This window comes from Oryzias latipes, chromosome 21, assembly GCF_002234675.1.
Source record: "Oryzias latipes chromosome 21, ASM223467v1".
Taxonomy (NCBI): domain Eukaryota; kingdom Metazoa; phylum Chordata; class Actinopteri; order Beloniformes; family Adrianichthyidae; genus Oryzias; species Oryzias latipes.
Genome location: NC_019879.2, coordinates 27,434,403 through 27,453,830, shown reverse-complemented (window position 1 = coordinate 27,453,830; position 19,428 = coordinate 27,434,403). Strand labels below are relative to the sequence as shown.

Here is a 19,428-nt window from a genome sequence, read left to right as displayed (position 1 = left end):
TCAGATAGATGTATCTAGACAAAGAAAAACACAGTAAGAGACCACACCAATAAGCAAAGTTTCTTGTGCACAAGGGAGAAAAATAAGTATGCCGGAGGACTCCCATCACCCTTTTTCTCTCAAAGAAATGCTGCTCTCCGTGCTCCTTTTTATTGAGAATACAAGTGGAAATACAACTTACAAGCAGAGAAACAAAGTTGAAAAGTTCACGAGGGGTGGGGTATAATGAACTTTTTGGTCATGTTTTTAGTTCAAACAGCGTTCTTCTTTAACTGTTAAGTGTGTTGTAAAACCCCCTCATCCTAGTTTGGGGTAAGAAGCAGGCAATAAAACACAGAAGAACTGTTGCTGGAAAGTTAAAAAGGTCATCTGTAAACTACAGCTCGAGTTAACATTTAAAACCACATTAAAAAATGATCAAAATAAAAACAATTTATTTTACAAACCAAACCTTTGATTCCTCCAGTCAGAGGTTGCTTGCTCTTCCTCTTTATCACAGCGACCCATTCAAACTATTTGCTTATCTGCAATAATTAAGTTTAAGGTAAGTTAAGTTTGTTAAATTTTCATTCTAGCAAGCCCCAAGCCTTCAGGCTTAATTAATAAAGTTTTAGAATAAGGTAGTTAGATTTTGTGTTTGGCACACTCAACCACTGCATTCTCTTCTTTATTCCACAAGGTTAACAGCGTATGTTGTCAAAGTGTTTTCCATGGCTTACAACCTGGTGGCCATCAGAAAGGAGCACATTTGTGACGCTGTGAAGTTCCTGATCCTCAAAGCTCAGCTGCCCGATGGCATGTTCAAAGAAACTGGACAAATTTACCATGGAGAGATGATTGTAAGTGAAACCGCTGATCTTCCAATGTTTCATGTGCAATTTCCTACTTAGAATAAGTTAAGACTCTGCCTTTATTTGTGTGCACTCTAGGGGGATGTTTCTGGCTCCGACTCTGATGCCTCCATGACAGCTTTCTGCCTTATTGCCATGCAGGAGTCACGCTTGATTTGCTCTGCTGACATCAGCGTGAGTTTCTGATATTAAATGAAAATATGTATATATATTTTTTACATTCTTTCTTAGCAAATTGCAGTTGTTTTTTCTTATAAGTGTTTGCATAATAGCAAATGATGGATCATCTACCCTGATTAATTATAGTAGGCTGTAGGTGAAGGTTTTCATTTATTCAAGTGGCATAGCCTTGAAGTCGAGTTATAGCAAATGGACTTACAATTCTTCTTCCTTTAAAACATTTCACCACTCATTCAAGTGGCTTCATCTGTCTGAGTGGTGCAGGATTCAGTACACATATGTATCCTCCACGTAGGGTACCTACATTTCTTCAACTAAATGGCAAAGAAGAGAAACCAGAGGTTACTCCTCTCCATCACAGTGTCATTGGATGTGGTCGCTCTGGATTTGTGGTCTTCTTTGGAACTAATGAAAGGGCAGCATGGTATAAAGAGGTTGTGTCTGAGGCCCCCTCTGTAAAGGGAAGGGTTATTATCATGTACATTTATTGCTTCTCTGGTCCTGATCTATATCAGGGGTGTCCAAACTACGGCCTGCGAGCAAACTGCGGCCCGCAGCAAATTTTGAAAATACAATTGAATATGGCCCGCAAATGGCGCTTGAGCTCAACTGTTGCACTTCTCAGGTTAAACACTAGATGGAGTCGGTCACAGAAAGGTGCTTCTCCACTGAACAAAATTAAGCAAAGAAGAATATTTACACAGAAATGGCAGCACTGAAGAAACGCAAGATAGCAAGTGAGTGTAGAACAGTGCTTCTCAAATAGTGGGGCGCGCCTGAAACAGCCTGAAACCGTGAATCCCCATTCGTGCAAGTTTTGTGTGCAACGTGGTGGCAGAAATATCACTCCATACTGCTCCTGTCTCCTGTCACACGCGGCTGCGCGAGAGAAAACGAAAGTGGAGGGGTGGTGTGGGCTCTGTCTGCCAGGTAACACGGGGCACACGGACAGAGCTGCCTGTTGCGCAACACCAGGATCCTCGCTGCCTTTAGATTCCTCAGCTCATGCTAACAAAGTCATTCTTTATGAACTATTGTAGACATTTCTATGACGTGTCTTTATTTTTCCATGAATGTTTTCCTTGTCTGTCTGTGGTTTAGTTCAGTGTTTTTTTAACCTTTTTTGAGCCACGGCACACTTTAACCTTGACAAAAATCCCGCGGCACACCAGCATCCCCAAAAAAAAGAAAAAGCAGAAACTCATAGTCTGTTTTGATCTACAGCCCCCCCCCCGGCAATCTGACGTGCATTTTTGTGATAATTGTGGCAGAAAAAGCAGGAAGTTGCAGATGTTTTTTCTAAAAGATGTAATAAAGGTTAAGTTACATACAAACTGTATGTTTGTTGTGGTTTCAATCCGTGTAACAAGGACGACTCATTGTACGCTGAGGCGCTGTCCCTTTAAGCCAATGCATCATGGGAGATGTAGTGTGAATAACGCGATAAAACGGCAGAAAGACTTGCGTCTGTGAGCTTCATGGTTTTGTTCACTTGTTCCACGGTCTGATACCGGATTCTGTGGAAAGCTCCACCGCTAAAGACGAGCTTTAGCTGGTGTTTTTGTTGGAAATGAGTGAGTTATGAGCTAAATTGGAACAAGGAAGTGAAGACTTTTAACACTTCTGATTGGTCAGACTGATGACATGTGATTAAGCCTTCAAGAATGATTGGTGGAGTTGTGGAGACAGTAAAAGCTGCGGGACTTTTCAGAAAACAGTTATAGCTGCAGGTAAATCGCGGTGCCGTCATTCTTATCAAAATGTCTTTAATAGAATCAATTAAACACAAAGAAAAAAGTATTTTATGATCTTTCATATTCCTAACTACTCAGTGTTTTATCAGGACCTGTTTGGATGAACAAAGAGCTGATTTCCTGAAGATGGCTAATGTTTTTAGATCAGTTAATGAGGGCAATTTTCCACGGCACACTTGACCATCTCCCACGGCACACTAGTGTGCCGCGGCACACTGGTTTAGTTGGTGTCAGACAGACATAAAGACAGCAGGTAATGCAGGAAAACAGCTGCACTTTATGACATCAGACATCATAAACAATCATCATTTAGAAAAAAAATCAGCAAAATTATGTTATCTGTTTCTTCAGACTAAAAAACGTTTAATATATTGGTGCTGCTGTGATAATGTTTCAGATCAATTTAGATTTAATATTTATTGATGTAATTATTTTTCTCAGCATCAAATGGTTCAGTTGGTCAAAATGTTTCTAGTTTAAATAAGGTCTTTAAGATTTTTTTTATTTCAGGCACTTTAAGTTTCTTTTCTGGTTAAGACTAAAACAGTGTTTCTGTGGCAAAATAAAGTTAATATTTGTGAAAGTGGATTTATATTGATTTTTTCTTTTGTTAATGTTAAACGATACAATTTTAGGTATACAATTTTAGACCATTTAATAGATACTAACCTAATATTGTCACCATGCGAGTGTGTGTGCATGTGTGTGTGTGTGTGTGTGTGTGGGGGGGGGGGTTGGGGCGCAAAATATTTTCTTATTCCTTGGGGGGGCCTGGCAAAAAATAATTGAGAAGCATTTGTGTAGAAGATTTCAAACATGGTGGGAAAAACCATTTTGAACTGTGAAAAAGTATTCCCTTTATGCAAAAAAGAACTTGTTTTGTTTTTGGAATTTTATTTTGTTCATGGCTGCATATTTTGTCACAGAGTGTAATTGTAGAATGAAGCTTTTTAAATTGTAGAATGAAGTTTTTTAAATTGTAGAATGAAGCTTTTTAAATTGTGTGCATTTAATGTGAAAATTGTCCTCGTTGGTCACCCATAAGCCATTTTTATTTGGTCTAGTTTTCTGAAAAACCGGCGACTCTTTATAAACTACAAAATCGTGCCCTCTGCCAGTCAACCACACTAACGGCTATGTATGTAAAGATCTGTTGGCTTCAGCTGCTCAATAAACCCGTTCTGAACTGCCTGGTTGGAATGAGGTTTCATTGTCTGAGTGAATGTTTCATTTTGACGTGCGCTTGTTTTATGTGGCACAGATCAGCATCACTGCTCCCACTGAGAGCAATGTTCTTCACATTGTGGGTGAGTTAGAAAAACACACTAATCATGTGTCGATATGTCACCTCTTGTGTGCGGCCCGGACCTTTGCTCATTTTTCTGTATTTGGCCCTCACCCAAAAAACTTTGGACACCCCTGATCTATATTCTCTGTCAAGACTGTGTACATCATGGTCTTCAAATAAGTGTCTCTGTTCTTTTAAATGAATAGTTGGTTCAAGTACTAGAAGACAGGAAATATTTTGTTGAAATTGGGAGTTGTGTCTCTGACTGCATGGCCTTGGACTGTGGTGTGCCCCAGGGAACAATCCTGGGACCCCTTTTTTCTAACATCTACATGCTGCCACTAGGTCAGTGAATTCACAGTAATAACCAATCTTATCACTATGCAGACAATACTCAGATCTATGCGTCTATGTGTCTATGTGTCGCTGACAGCAGGTGAATATGGGCCAGGTGATTCACTCAGTTGTTGCATCCAACAGATCAGTGCTAGGATGCAAAGCAACTTTCTCCAGCTAAACTGAGACAATACTAAAGTCATTGTCTTTGGTCCACAGAAACAAAGAGAAAGTGTCAGCAGTTAACTTCACCCTCTGTCTCGAAAAGCTTCAAATCAAGTCAGAAACCTTGGGGTAATCATGGACTCTGACCTGAACTTTAACAGCCATATCAAGTCAGTAACATCAGCAGCATTTTACCATCTAAAAAACATAGCCAAAATCAAAAACATAGTGTCAAAGCCAGAAATGGAGATACTTATTCATGTACATGTCTCCGGTAGGTTAGATAACTAACTGGCTGCTCACTGGCCTCCCCAAACGAGCTGTAAAACAGCTTCAGTACATCCAAAAAGCTGCTGCTTGAGGCCCGACTAGAACCAGGAAATACCATCACAACAGTCCTGTGCTCAGGTCTCTGCACTGGCTTCCTGTAGCTCAAAGAGTATACTTTAAAGCAGCTCTGCTTATTTAAAAGGGCAGTCCTCCCAAATCTTGTCTCCGCTCTATTGAATTCCATTGAATAATTGAATTTTATTGAATTAATCATTTGTTTCTTACCCTCATGTGTAGGCCCTGCCAGGCAGCATTAACAAGGCAGTTGCCTACCTGGATAAGCGACTGCCCAGACTTCAGAATCCTTACGCTGTTGCCATGACATCATATGCCCTGGCAAATGAGGGAAAACTAAACCGCGAGGTTCTCTACAAGTTCTATTCTCCAGGTGGTGAAACAGAAATCATCCAACAAGTATCACTCAATGCTGCTGATTCTAGGATTTATAACCTATAACATGTCCCTGATTGGGATGTGTCCTGACGGTTTTGCTCTTGTCTGCCAGAGTTGTCCCACTGGCCTGTTCCTGGGAAGGACCTCTTTACCCTTGAGGCCACAGCTTATGCTCTTTTGGCTTTGGTCAGGAACAAGGTGAGTTAATTCCTTATTTACATAAAGAATCTTGCTTGTGCTGGGTTACATATTTAGGTAAAAATAACATGCATATGCTGCTTTTTAACTAAACTTTTTAACTTTTTAACTAAAGAGGAAATGTTGTTTGCTACTGCTACAATAGGTGCTTATACAATTTCAGAAAAATGAGGTGTATATTAGTATAAGCTCTTTTTGTATTCATCTCAAGTCTTATGACGATGCCAGACCTGTTGTGAGATGGTTCAACCAGCAGCAGTTTGTTGGTGGGGGTTATGGATCCACACAGGTTAGGAAACAGTATTGGCTTCTTCGTACTTTCAGGAACATACATTCAAAATCCTTCTGCACCCCCAAATCTGTTTTTCCCCTTTCTCTTTTAGGCTACAATAATTGTGTACCAGGCTGTTGCAGAGTACTGGACCAAAGCTCAAGAACCAGAATATGAACTGAAAGTGGATGTCTTGTTGCCAGGCAGATCAAAGCCTGAAAAATATATCTTCAGCCATAACAACAGCTATGCTGCAGGAACCTCTAGAGTGAGATCCTGCTGCTGATACACATAAGCTCCATGTTTGTTCATCTTTTTGTTTGTTTATTTATGACTGAATCTGTCCCTGCAGATCAATGACATAAACAAAAATGTAACATTTAAGGCTACTGGATCAGGAGAAGCTGTTGTCAAAGTAAGGACTGCATCTGTTTTTGAAGAGTTTTAAATTTGTGGTTTAGCCTTGATGACCTACATAACAATGATGCGTGCAATTAGTTGTGAAGGCAAGACTGGTTTCCAGAGGTGGAATCTAGTCATTGCTTTGCAAGTCACAAGTAAGTCTCTAGTCTTTGTCTATAAGTCCCATGTTAAGTCCCAAGTCTAAGCAAACAAGTCCCAAGATGAGTCCCAAATCAAGACCAAAAAGTCTCAAATTTAGTCCAAGTTTTAAGTTATATTATTTTCATAGGCCATATACGTTTTTAGGAACTGTATTTGTTTATACAAATTTGCAAGCATGTGAGGAAAATTGCCTCTGAGCTTATGCATCCCCACTTCAAAAATCCAAATCAAATTTATGTATAACAAAACCCAGTTTACCGCATTTGCAATTGTGGTAACCTGGAAATGGCAAAGGAACCAGGGTAAAGTCTGGATATTAAATACCCTCACCACAGGCCAGTGATGTGCAGTTAGGTTTGTGGCCTAAAAAGCACTGGCTCTTTATTTATAAACATGTGAACTCAATATATTTACCAACTACTGACTGCATTATCTCATATCAGTATTTTTTTTATAAACATAGCAGATACATCTTGGACCGAGGAAGAATGTAAAATGTATAGTGATTCTGTTTTACTCCAAAATCTAAAAAATATGAACTCAACTCAACTCAACTTTATTTATAAAGCACTTTAAACAGAACAAGGTTCACCAAAGTGCTGAACAATACAAAAATTAATAAAAGCACATGAAAATATAAAGCATAAAACACATAAAATAGGTCCGGATTCCAACTCAGTTAAAAGCCAAAGTGAAAAAATATGTTTTAAGAGCAGATTTAAAAATACTGAGTGAGTCTATCTGTCTGAGGCACAGGGGCAATTCGTTCCAGATTTTTGGTCCGAAGACTGAGAAGGCTCGGTCACCTCTCAGTTTTCTCCTGGTCTTCGAGACGACCAGCTGTGTCTGATTTGTTGACCTAAGGGAGCGGGGGGGAGTGTACACCTGGACGTAACATATAGATTTATTTTTAACATTTCTATTGTAAATACAATTCATCTTTGTTTTGAATAGAACTTTTCTTTTCCTCCCCGCTTTTTACTTGCATATTAGACACTCTGATTCATCTAGGGCCTTGTGGAGAGGGTCTGGTGGAGGGGGGCACGGTGAAACATCCGTGCTCACCTTTCGCTGGCCCCCCCACAATTTTAACTTCCTCTGTAGACACACACACTGCATGCTAGCAGCACACACACAGCAAATACACACCACTCACAGAGGGACTCCGGAGTGGGGGGCTTTGCGGCTTGGCAGCGGTGGATCCCCCCACACTGGTGACCTCCTATTTTACCTGCAGCACACACACAGCACTCCCACACCTCCATACATGGGTGGGGTCGGGGGGGGGCGGCCGGTCTTCACCCGCCTGGTCCTCTCAGGGAGGCCGGGCTTATGGGTGTCCTGTCGGCTGCGGGAGGGGTCGGGCATGCGGCGCTGGGGGTCGGCCGGCTGGGGGGGGGGGGGTTGCTGCTAGGCGGCGGGGGTAGGGAGGGTAACCAGATGATTGTGAGTATGTGTGTGTGAGTGCATGGGTAGGACCGACCTGGGGGCTGGCTCGTTGGACCCTCTGGGGCCTTCCCTCCCCATCACAGAGAGGGGAGGGCACTGAGAGGGTTGGGGAGGGGGGGTCAGATATTATGGCGGGGGGGGGGGGAGTGCGTAGGGTTTTAGGGGGGTGGCTGTGGCTGTGGGTGCGTGGCGATCCCTGGGTTGCTAGGGTCGCGGGCCTGGGCTGGCTTGCGGGGACGGGGCGCCGGTCGGGTGGTGGCCGGCTCTTGGGTTCCGGGGGCCCTGGCTTCGTCCCTGGCCTTTGTCTCGGTGTCCGGCGCCCGGTGGCCCCCATGGCTGCCGCCTGGTACGGCTAAGCGCTCCTGTCTTGTGGCCTGGGGGCCGGACACTGGGTTCGCTTGTGCCTCTGGGCATTGGGGGGGCCCCTGTAGGGGGGCCCTCTCTGTGCCTGGCTGGTGGGGTGGGCGGTCCCCTCCTCCTCCCCTCCCGGGCTGCCTGGGTCCGGATGCTGGGGGGGCTTCTGGCCTGGGGGGCTCTCCTCCCCTCTCCCGGTCTGGCTGGTCTGGCTGGGTAGGATCTGGCTCCCTTTATGAACACACGGTTCACGTCGGCAGCATGCATGTATCTCCACCCCCACGTGCACGTGCACACTCCACACTGCTCCCTGTCTGCTTCATCCCTCCTCCTTACCTACAGTGTATTGATGGACAGTTTTTTTTTCTCGCTCATCTTAGTGTCAGATTTTCACCTTTGATGTAACATTCGTCTTTCCAGCAGATCTGGTATAATTGTTACAGCTTAAAATAATAACTTATTCAAATCAGTGCTTGTATCCCCCACCTTTTCACCTTTCTTCATTTTACTCTCTTCCACCCTCCCCTCACATTCTTCCCCTCTCCCTCCCCACACACACTAAATGTAACAAATAAATAAAAAATAATACGACAAAAAGGGGTTTATACAAATCTACACTCTAGTTTCTTGAAGCTATATAACCTCTTTTTGTGATAGTAAAACCTGTCCAACACAAAAAGCCTTCAGCTCTAATCTGTTTGCTCAGCTGTTGGACAGAACAAGTTAAAAAGGAGAAAAAGAAAAAAAAAAAAAAAAAAAAAAAAGAACTTTTCTTTTTCGTGAATGCAAAATTTATTTGTTTTATAAGTTTTACAGGCATAAAAAAAACTTGCCCCTCTCACCCTCCGTGGGTGGTTTCTCCTCCAAGCTCGGGTCCTCTACCAGAGGCCTGGGAGCTTGAGGGTTCTGCGCAGTATCTTAGCTGTTCCTAGCACTGCGCTTTTCTGGACTGAGAGGTCTGAGGTCTTTCCGGGTATCTGTTGTAGCCACTCCTCCAGCTTGGGGGTTACTGCCCCGAGTGCTCCAATTACCACAGGCACCACTGTCACCTTCACTTTGCAGGCTTTCTCCAGTTCTTCTCTGAGTCCCTGGTATTTCTCCAGTTTCTCATGTTCCTTTTTCCTGATGTTCCCATCGCTTGGCACTGCTACATCCACCACAACGGCTTTCGTCTGTTCTTTATCCACCACTACGATGTCTGGTTGGTTTGCCATTACCATCCTATCAGTCTGGATCTGGAAGTCCCACAGGATCTTTGCCCTCTCATTCTGGCTGGGTAGCTCGGTTGGTATGGTGAAGGACTGGCAGCAGGAAAACAAGGATCGATTCCTGGGTGGGATTGAACAATCAGTGGCAAGTAATGGTAATGGTATCAATGGTGAGCAGATAACATCACCCAGTGATGGGCAAGACCCTTAACACTACTGCCTACCTCATAATATGAGAGACTATGAATCACATGTCATGCTGGCCAAACAGGTCGGTGCGTCAGGTGTTGGGGGACCAGAGCCATGTGAAAGTGACCTCTAAGTGGAGTTTCTGAGTGCCTACTTTCTTCCATGGTACAAAAAGGGGAACCGTGCTTTCGTAACAAAGTCTTCATGGAAGGTTTCCCGTTCTGCGTCACAACACGGACGCACAACGATTTTCAAGTGACTTAAAAGTTTCTCCAAAAAATAAAAGAGCTGACCATGGCCCTGAAGAAAAAGCAAGCAACAGGTGACTACAATGACCTTAAATTACTTGACGACATTGAGCGAGTTTACAACATCCAGGCTAAGCTAACTCCTCTCATAGAGCGAGTGGAAGAGTTCGGAAGACTCAGAGCTCAAAACGAGCTAAGAGATAACCGGGTCGACCCTCAGGAGAAAAGACTGGACAATGTGGAACAACAAGCAAGGATGAATAATGTCATTCTCACTGGATTACAGATCAAACCTCAGGCATACCTAACTGCAGCTGGAGCTAGCATTGCTAATGCCAGTAGAGTTATCATTGCTAGCGGTTCATCTAGGGCTGGGCGATATGGCCTAAAAATAAAATCTCAGAATTTTTTTTTTTTATTAGATTTTCCGATTTTTCCCCCCACCCTACTTAAGAAAAGCAATAATTACAAATGGCAGGCAATTTAAAGCAAATTTTGCTTTTATCAAATCAAGCGCAAGACGAATGTAACCCCCATTTCTGGGATGATTTATAAATAAATGAAAACACACTAAGTATAAGATTTTTCTTCTTCTCATTCCCTTTTGGACTTGTGTTGTTTATATAATTATGGTCTTGTTTTTGTCTTAGTTTGTTATTTTACACTTGCTTTCACTTGTCCAAAATAAAAAGCTTAATTACTTAAAGTCCCAGCTGTGGTTTTAAGGTTTTAAATAAATTAATAAAACCCCGTATTCTCCACGGAGAAGATGATGAAGCTGCAGTTGCACGGTCACCCCCCCCCCCCCCCCCACTCCCGTGTAACAGGACTGAGCGCGTGCCACAGAGCCTTTACTGCAATGGGATTTAGGCAAATGTTGCAGCGTGGGGGGGGGTCTCTTCCTCCGCATCTGTGGCAGCAAACCCACACCAGTTCCACACAACAGAGGATTTTATTCCTTTCTTGGGAGCAAACTTCCCACTCTCACCGGGAGCCATGCTGTCGCTTGCCGTTTCATGTGTGCTATGATGTTGTTGTTTGTCTGCCAATGGAGAAATCTAAAGGGATTTGCTGTTCATCTAAATGACCATCTGATGTTAGGAATGAAATTGCAAAGAAATCGCCAAACATGCCAGGCTTCTCAGGAAGTGTAAGCAGATTGAGAACACTTTGGTAAAAAGGCTGCAGGATCTCTGTTAAGCTTCTCGGTCCACCGGACCAGTCCAAGGTTCTGGTTGTGAACACTATGAAGGACTTTGAGAAGTGTTTGATCACGGACGTCTACGCTTACAAATGCAGTAATAAATCAATGAAATATAATTTCAAGGAATAAGACACCTGTGATCTGCGCTCTCTCTAAAAGTCAACAGTGACCCTGATTTTCAGCCTAGAGTTCTGACCTGCAGACCACTTGACCTCAACTCTCAGCTGCGCTGATAACAGCAGCAGAAAGACACGGACCTTAATCGAAGTCTGCAGACATAACAGCAAATGCAAAAAGAACGTAAAAACTCAGATGAACCAGAAGGACGGCTGTTAATCAGCAGAAGATGGAATACCAGCTTTGGACAATGCTCAGAATATGGACCCTTTTATTTCATAGCATTACCTAATAAGAATAAAATTGCTTAATCAATTAATGAAGATTGTTAAAATGATTGATCTCTAATTATATCACTTCACTTGCTCCAAAAATTGATTCATGTTTTTCCTAATGAAAAACAATTTGCACATATTTTAACTTTTGATACTTGATCTGCATGTGCTACGAACATTTTTGAAACACTGTTATGTCTACTTTTTCCTGATGTAGTATTTTTTTTTATCATAGTAAAGATTTTTCAAATAAACATAATCTGCATATATTTTAGATAGCTAATCTGCATTTTCCATGTTAATTTCTAAAAAATGTCTATTTTTACACAATTGAGCAATTCATCTTTGTCATGTGATTTTTTGATACTTAAGGATTCTCAATTCTGTCTGGTTAAAGTTATGAACCGGATAATGATAAATCATGTAATAAAATGGTTACAGTAGAACAGAGATGGATTACCGTATTTTCCGGACTATAAGTCGCCCTTTTTTTCATAGTTTGGCAAGGGGTGCGACTTATACTCCGCAGCGACTTATATTAGAAATAAATTGAAATAAATACATTGTTAACCCTCCTGTTATGTTCATTTGTGAGGAACAGAGATGATGTTCCTGGGTCAATTTGATGTATGAGGTATGTTAAGTGTTAAGAGTATGTTAAGTGACTCAGAGAATCAGCAAACTTTTTTTTACAATAAGATCTTGAAAGCCATCATAATATTCTATTTTCCAATGATTTCATAGATTCAGAAATGCAATTAAAATGACTACATTCTACAAATACAGGATGAAAACAGAGTATTAGTAGTAGTTGGGCAATGATGCTTCATGAAAGGAATAAATAAATAGGTTTAAGAAAGAATTACTGTGAAATTATGAGATAAACAGTCTTCTATGATTGTGTCATATGAGGTTGTGAAACTTATTAGTTCTTGGTCTCAGATTTTGTCAAATAAATTTGCCGTCAAAATGCGACTTATAGTCCAGTGCGACTTATCTGTGTTTTTTTCTACTTTATAATGCATTTTTGGGCTGGTGCGACTTATACTCCGGAGCGACTTATAGTCCGGAAAATACATTTGCTTCCTTCCACTCCCTTTCAAGCAATCTTTAATTTAATGTCTAATTATTCTTAGTTTGATATGTCTTTGTACGAATGTATAACGAATGTATATATAATATGAATTGTAATGTTTTGTACATTATTCTTATTTGATTGCTTGAAATAAACCATTTCCAATCAAAATCAAATTATGCGAGACAGTGCAGCATCTCATACTGCAAGCATAAACTCTGCATCATTGGCTGCTATGGGCATAAAAGGAGATAAACTGATGGTGTGGCCCCCCATCCTCCCCTGACCTCAACCCTATTGAGAACCTTTGGAACATTGTCAAGCAAATTATCTATGGGGGTGAGAGGCACATCCAAACAGCAGACTGTGAGGCCATTCTGACATCCTGTAAAGAAATTTAAGCAGAACCTCCAAAAGATTGTCTGAGGGTTCTCATTTTGCCTCCTACTAAGTGCAGACAATTTCTATGACTTCTATTTGCTTTGGTTACTATGCACATTTATCCTGCTTGTACTGTTGGCCAGATGGTGTCCTTGTACTATGCTCTGCCTGAAGAAAAGGAAAGTGACTGCCAGAAGTTTAATCTGTCAGTGCGGCTGCTTCCAGGTAGCTTTATTTCTAGAGTTTTACCATTTCCCTTCTTGAGTCATATAATAAGAAGTTTCTTCCTGCAGATGAGACTATTGAAAACCAAAAGGTCTACAAGCTTCAGATAAACGTTTTGTAAGTATAATAGTCCCATTATTTTTGCTCTACTCCAATTCTATTCAGTTTCTTCATAGTGCTTTCCTTTGCAGATACAAGAACAGCAGTCGTAACGCCACCATGTCCATCATAGACATCGGTTTGCAGACAGGATTCACTCCCAACCTGGGTGACCTAAAAGCTGTAAGACTGTAAATCACTTCAAGATTAGACTCAGTGAGTGGCCAAAACCAATCTTTATTTGTACTTGTGTCTGCAGCTGTCTGGAGGACGAGCCCGCATCATTAGCAAGTTTGAAATGAACACAGCTCTGTCGGAACGAGGCTCACTCATCATCTACCTGGATAAGGTTTGACTCCAAGCTGCTTCCTATTAATGTCTGCATGTTCTGGATCATCTGATCTTTGTGTAACGTTTATATCTGACAACTGAGTTATTAACCAAGATCACAAGCAGAAGATTTGAAACTCAAAAAGAACACACCCGCTCACATGACCAATCAGCTAACAGTCTGGCTGATATGAGTATTCCCAAATGACAGCAAACTAGTGACATGTGAATGACATTTACCTGCAGGTTTCTAACACCCGACCAGAGGAGATCAGTTTCAGGGTCCAGCAGACCATGGAGGTGGGCATTCTTCAGCCAGCAGCAGTGTCTGTCTATGAATATTATGAGCGTAAGTACAGGCTGCCTCTTTTCTCATCAGGGTAAAGATGAGGTGAAGATAAAGTCAATTTTAGGAATATCCATTTTCTATTTACAGAAACACCTTGTGTTAAGTTTTACCATCCAGAGAGGGAGGGAGGACAGCTGATGCAGCTCTGCAAGGATGACGAGTGCTTATGTGCAGAAGGTAACCAAGTTACATTTGTGTCGCAGGACGTCCACTGATGACTCCAGGCAAGAATCAAATCAAATCAAACTTTATTAATAAAGAAGTATAGGTGTAGAAAAAAGTCCTTGCTTTACAAGACAAGCGCCAAAACACACTGGTACATATAAAATGGTATTATTATGTTTTTTTTTTTTTTTTTAACATGGGCCATGACTGAACTAAAGCTCTGTAATTTGCATGATTGATTGATTTGACTGAACTAAAGCTCTGTAATTTGCATGATTGATTGATTTGTTCTACATATGAAGCCACTTCCGACAAAAGTCAGCTTTTTAAAGATAGATAACTTTATTGTCTGTTCAAAAGAAAAAATATATGTCTTTGAACATGTTCATGAACCAATTTTCTTGCTTAAAAGGGATAATAAATAACTAGTAGTGGTGGGCCATCAGGGCCTTCAAGGTCTTATCTGAAGGCCTAAAAAAATATCTGAATCATGTGTTGATTATATTTTGTCCAGGCATACTCATGAAATTATCTCAAATGGTCTGTCTGTTCCATTTTATTGTGTTTATGAGTGTTATGCTGCTTCCAGACGGATGTATTTTCATATTGGAGCATTTAACCAATCGCATTTCAGCTGTCCTTTGTTGCCAGGCAGGGTCAGAGCTAAAGAGGCCTTCACTCTCCATTCTGAAGGTCTCCCTAATGCAGTGCTTCTCAATTATTTTTTGCCAGGCCCCCCTTAGAAAAAAGAAAATGTTTCGATGGCTGTAGTTGCATAAGGAGATTTGTTTGCTGTTTTGGTTTATTCAGTTTATTTAGATGCTTTTATTGTGGTGACAGGAACTTTCAATTATGCACTTCAAAAGCTCCTTTCTGCATCGTAGAAGTTTGTTGAACTGGTTGTCCACCAAAAAAATTAAACACGCCCGCAAGTGGTGGTCGGTTTACAGTTTTTCTTCCTCCTTAAAGACAGATGGTTTGAGGTCAAATGACACGACTAAAAAATGTATCGCTGTCTTTCTGCCAAGAGTCCATGTATGCAATGCAAAGCTCATTTCTGCATCCTAAAGTTGTTCATAAGGAGTTGAATGATTCAGTCGGAGCACTACTGAAGGCCCAGGTGTATAATGCACGGTCCGCCACTGGTAATAATAATTAAAACAAATACAAGAGTCATTTAAGGCAGCAATTGCTTTTTGATATTTTGTATATTGCTGGTTCTTGTGTTTAGCTGGACTTGGGACTGGAACACAAAAGCAGGGGGCTGTGCTCTTTATTGTTGTACGAGACATTCTTGCAGACTAGCAGTGAAATTTACACCAACTTTTGCTTGTGTTTCAGACAGTGCGCTCACACCGTTTGCTTGTTTTTAGAGAACTGCAGCATGCAGAAGAACGGTCGAATAAGCAACGATGAGCGAACATCAAAAATCTGTGAGAGCACAGAGAGCAGCAAGATCGAGTATGGTAAGAGCTGCGCTACATTTATAACTGAGTGTGCATCTTCCCTATGCACATTTTGAGACTGACAGCTGCTCTTGTCGCTGTATAGCGTACAAAGTTCTGGTGGAAGAGGCTGCCGAAAAACCGTCTATAGACATCTATGCCATACGGGTACTGGACTCCATCAAAGAAGGTTGGTATTAATCTGCAGTTTTTTCTCTCCAATATAAACAATGCTACCATGTGTGTAATTTATACTGTTTTTTTATTTTAAACTGTTCTCCTAGATATGTGTTGGGGTTGGCCTATTGTGTTAACACTAATGGAGTTAGATACCATTGTATGGGTTGGCTTAGCCAGACATTCACAATACGATACTCCCAAGTCTGTTTGACAAGTTTGTTGGACTGGTTGTCCACCAGTGAATTTAACTCGCCCCCAAGTGGCTGTTGGTTTACAGCTCTTCATCCTTAAAGACAGATGGTTTCAGGTCAGATGACATGACTAAAAAAAAATGTATCGCTGTCTTTCTGCCAAGAGTCCAAGTGAAGAACATCCTTCTGCTCAAACAGTAATTGTGTTTGAGCAGAAGGACTGATCGGCAGAGAAATCCAATAACAGAACACCCCTTGGGTTCAGGTCACGTGGGCTGTTCTTTCAAATGACCCCTCCAGGTATTGCTTATTGCAATTTTTTCATGACATTTGAGGTTATTCAAGTTATAAACTGACCAATCAGAAGCCTCCAAAAAAGCACATGGTCATGAATCGAACGTTCGAAACGTTTGACTAAATCTCCTGGGCCCGGTTTCAAGTGTGGCCTTTCGACAATTTCGCTCCTGATTGGCGAGAGTGGTTGCCATAGAAATGTTGACTCAGACCAACTCGGAGCAATCCCTGCTTCCTGAAGTTTTCGGGCTCAAACATCGTAAAAAAACTGACTGAATTTACTTATTATAACAAATTATCTTTGAACCTAGATAAAACCAAAGTGAGGTTTTTTGGTAACTACAATGCCAATTAAGAGCTCTCAATTAAAATAAATAATGTCTTAATTGAAAGTGTTACAGAAATCAAATTCTTAGAGGTTTTTAAATTGATGACAAACTAAGTCTGAAGCCACACATCAGACACATAAACCCTAATAAATAGACACTAAAGTCTCAAAAAGTATTTCAATCATAATTAAATCTAAACATTTATTAGAATACAATAGTAGATATTTATTGTACTGTTCTTTAATATTACCATATTTCACCTACTGTATAGAAATTTGGGGGAATAATTCTAAGAGCTCACTACGTCCTCTCTTTTTACTTAGAAAACGAGCTGTCAGAATAATTATACATAAAGCCGGATATCTTGATCAACAATTATAACAATTAAAACAATATATTTTAATCAATCTAGACTATTAAAACTGTATGACCTTGTGGATTTTTACACTGCGCAACTTTTATACAGAGCCAGTGGGAAATCGTTACCATTCAATATCCAAAAACAGTTTTTAGAAAATGAAGGAGGAACAAACTGAGGGGATGTAGGAACTTCAAGATCAAACTGATAAGAACCACAAAGAAAGGTTTCTGTGTGTCGGTGTGTGGCACTAAACTTTAGAACGGTTTAAGTAATGAGTTCAAAAAATGTTCAAATATCCAAATATTCAAGAAAATGTATAAAGAAACTCTTATTTCAGGATATGAAGAAAGGGGATTTAAGGATCAACAAGTGTTTGAATAATTCCAAATACATGCGTGAACTTGACTGTGGTGAAATAATCAAAGCTCTTAATTACAACCAATGAGTTTTACATTGTGTAATGTGTAATAATGATTACTGAAAGGTTTGAATTACAATCAATTAGCTATTGAATTTCTTTACTTGATCTGCAATGTGAAGCAATAATTATTAGTTTAATGCGATCATGTGTTCTAATGATAATTTATTACATATCGGTATCGTTACTGTTTACTGAACTCGTGCATGAATGTTTTCTGAAGATCATCAATCATTACTAGGCACTGGATTTTGTTACTTGAAGAGAATCTATTTGATCAGAACCGGATTTCAAAAACTGTAAAACTATCAAATGAATGAACTCAGTAGGGGTGGGATTATATGAGCTTGCTTCTTCCCACTCCTTTTCAAGCAATAAATCAAACTCTACTTAACTTTAGTAAATTACTTCTATATTTAATTAAGCAAATGTGATTTAAGTGACGTTTTTGTTTTGTTTCATTTTCTGTCTTTTTAATCTATGCATTTCATCATTTCTGTAATAAGTTCAACAAATGTGTAAATTCTTTATTGCTTTGACTACAACGCTTGAAATAAATAAATAAATAAATAATAATATTCTTCCTTTTGGCTGTGCTGAAATAATGTTATCCATAAAAGCGAATAAGTAGAATTGGGAATTCCTTTATACTTTCAATAATTTGACTTACTGTTGGCAACAGAAATAAAGTTGCCGCTCTTAAAAGGATGAAATGAGGGTCAATAACTGTTCATGTATCCCACTCCTCCCAATATATCCTGAGGGACACTGTTATATGCTTCCTCCATGCCAGACACATTTGGACTGGATTGTTACATTTCTGTATTGACACCTAAATTTGTGATGGGCTTTGCCTGTAATCCAAATTTTCTGTAAAAAAAGGCTTTAGGTGAGGCAAGCCTCACCAGCAGGGGCCAGGCGTGAGCTAACAGTTGCTTGGTAGCTACACTGTTGCTGTAGAAACAGATTAAGGACGTCTGTCTCCATTGAGAGGGAGAAACTCAAACTAAAAGGAAAATAAGAGACTTTCCAACTGATCATAGAGCTTTTTGTGAAGGATCGGCGCACTGACTCAAAAAGTAAGGCCAAACATACAAATACTCCCATTTTAAAATAACATGGGAGTAAGAGAAAAATAATGTATGTCAAACTAAATTTAGGCCTAAAAGAATTAAGTTTGACAGACATTTGATAACTGATTGAAACATCAGAATTTGAAGTTGGAAAAATACCAGAAATAGTTACTGAGGGTCATATGTGTGCTGAACACATCTGTACACATCTTTAGAAGCCCATGCCGCTACACTTCTGCCCTGAGGAAACACTGGATACAGCGATTATACTCTTTAATTTATATCTTTTTAATTTTTATTATGTATGCTGTATTTGTATCTTTTTTTCTATGGACCACGTCTGAGTCTGAAATAAAAATAAAAGTATCAGTGTACACTATAATTTGTTCACAGTATATATAAATTTATACACAAGAAAAGTGTTCTATATGTCTATAATGTCTATAAAATAAATATTTTCTATAGGAAAAATATGTTCTTGTGTGGATTTTATAAGCTTTTAGCTGCTATTGGATGAACTGGGAAATAATCAGTTCTTCTAATTGTAATTCTGACTCCTGAGGAGTCGGTGCCTCACCAGCCATCGACCTCACGTCACTGGTAATTGGTCTATAAGGTATCCCCCTCACACACGCATTTCCCTTTGTTATTACAGGAAGAGCAGATGTTGGCCCCACGGGAAAACTGTTGCCATTCCTAAGTTATCCCTATTGCAGGAAGGCCTTAAATTTGCAGAAAGGTAAAACATACCTGGTCATGGGATCATCCAAAGACATCCAAAGAGATGAAAAATACCAAATGTAAGTCTGGTTTCTACAAATCAGTGACCATTTCCATCCCCACACAACTCACACGACTTGGACTCGCCTGTGGTTATCACTTTATTACTGAGGTTTAATCGCTCATCCACTTCCTCTTTGCTTCTAGAAAGCAGTACATCCTTGGAGAGAGAACTTGGATCGAGTATTGGCCAACAGCAGACGAGTGTCAAGGGGAAGAACACAGAGCCACGTGTCTGGGCTTAGAAGAAATGGTAGAACAGTACACAATGTTTGCATGTCAGCAATAAAGACAAAACGTCCTGTTTCTTTTTCTTTTTCTGCTTAAGAATGTATGCAGAATAAAATGTGCCAACCTGG

The 19,428-nt window shown here is 40.4% G+C and overlaps 1 protein-coding gene across 1 annotated transcript in view; it reads left to right on the top strand.

Annotated features, from left to right (window-relative positions):
* Positions 1-19,428, top strand: part of LOC101168584 (complement C3-like) — a 44,927-nt gene extending 25,499 nt beyond the window's left edge. The window contains exons 23-39 of the mRNA XM_011489970.3: positions 680-839; positions 930-1,025; positions 5,142-5,292; positions 5,410-5,495; positions 5,707-5,784; positions 5,879-6,034; positions 6,119-6,181; positions 12,974-13,055; positions 13,124-13,172; positions 13,247-13,337; positions 13,414-13,503; positions 13,731-13,833; positions 13,921-14,010; positions 15,372-15,464; positions 15,550-15,633; positions 18,945-19,089; positions 19,217-19,428. Coding sequence (XP_011488272.2) covers positions 680-839; positions 930-1,025; positions 5,142-5,292; positions 5,410-5,495; positions 5,707-5,784; positions 5,879-6,034; positions 6,119-6,181; positions 12,974-13,055; positions 13,124-13,172; positions 13,247-13,337; positions 13,414-13,503; positions 13,731-13,833; positions 13,921-14,010; positions 15,372-15,464; positions 15,550-15,633; positions 18,945-19,089; positions 19,217-19,358 — 1,759 coding nt within the window. The 3' untranslated portion in view covers positions 19,359-19,428. The remainder of the gene's footprint in view (positions 1-679; positions 840-929; positions 1,026-5,141; positions 5,293-5,409; positions 5,496-5,706; positions 5,785-5,878; positions 6,035-6,118; positions 6,182-12,973; positions 13,056-13,123; positions 13,173-13,246; positions 13,338-13,413; positions 13,504-13,730; positions 13,834-13,920; positions 14,011-15,371; positions 15,465-15,549; positions 15,634-18,944; positions 19,090-19,216) is intronic.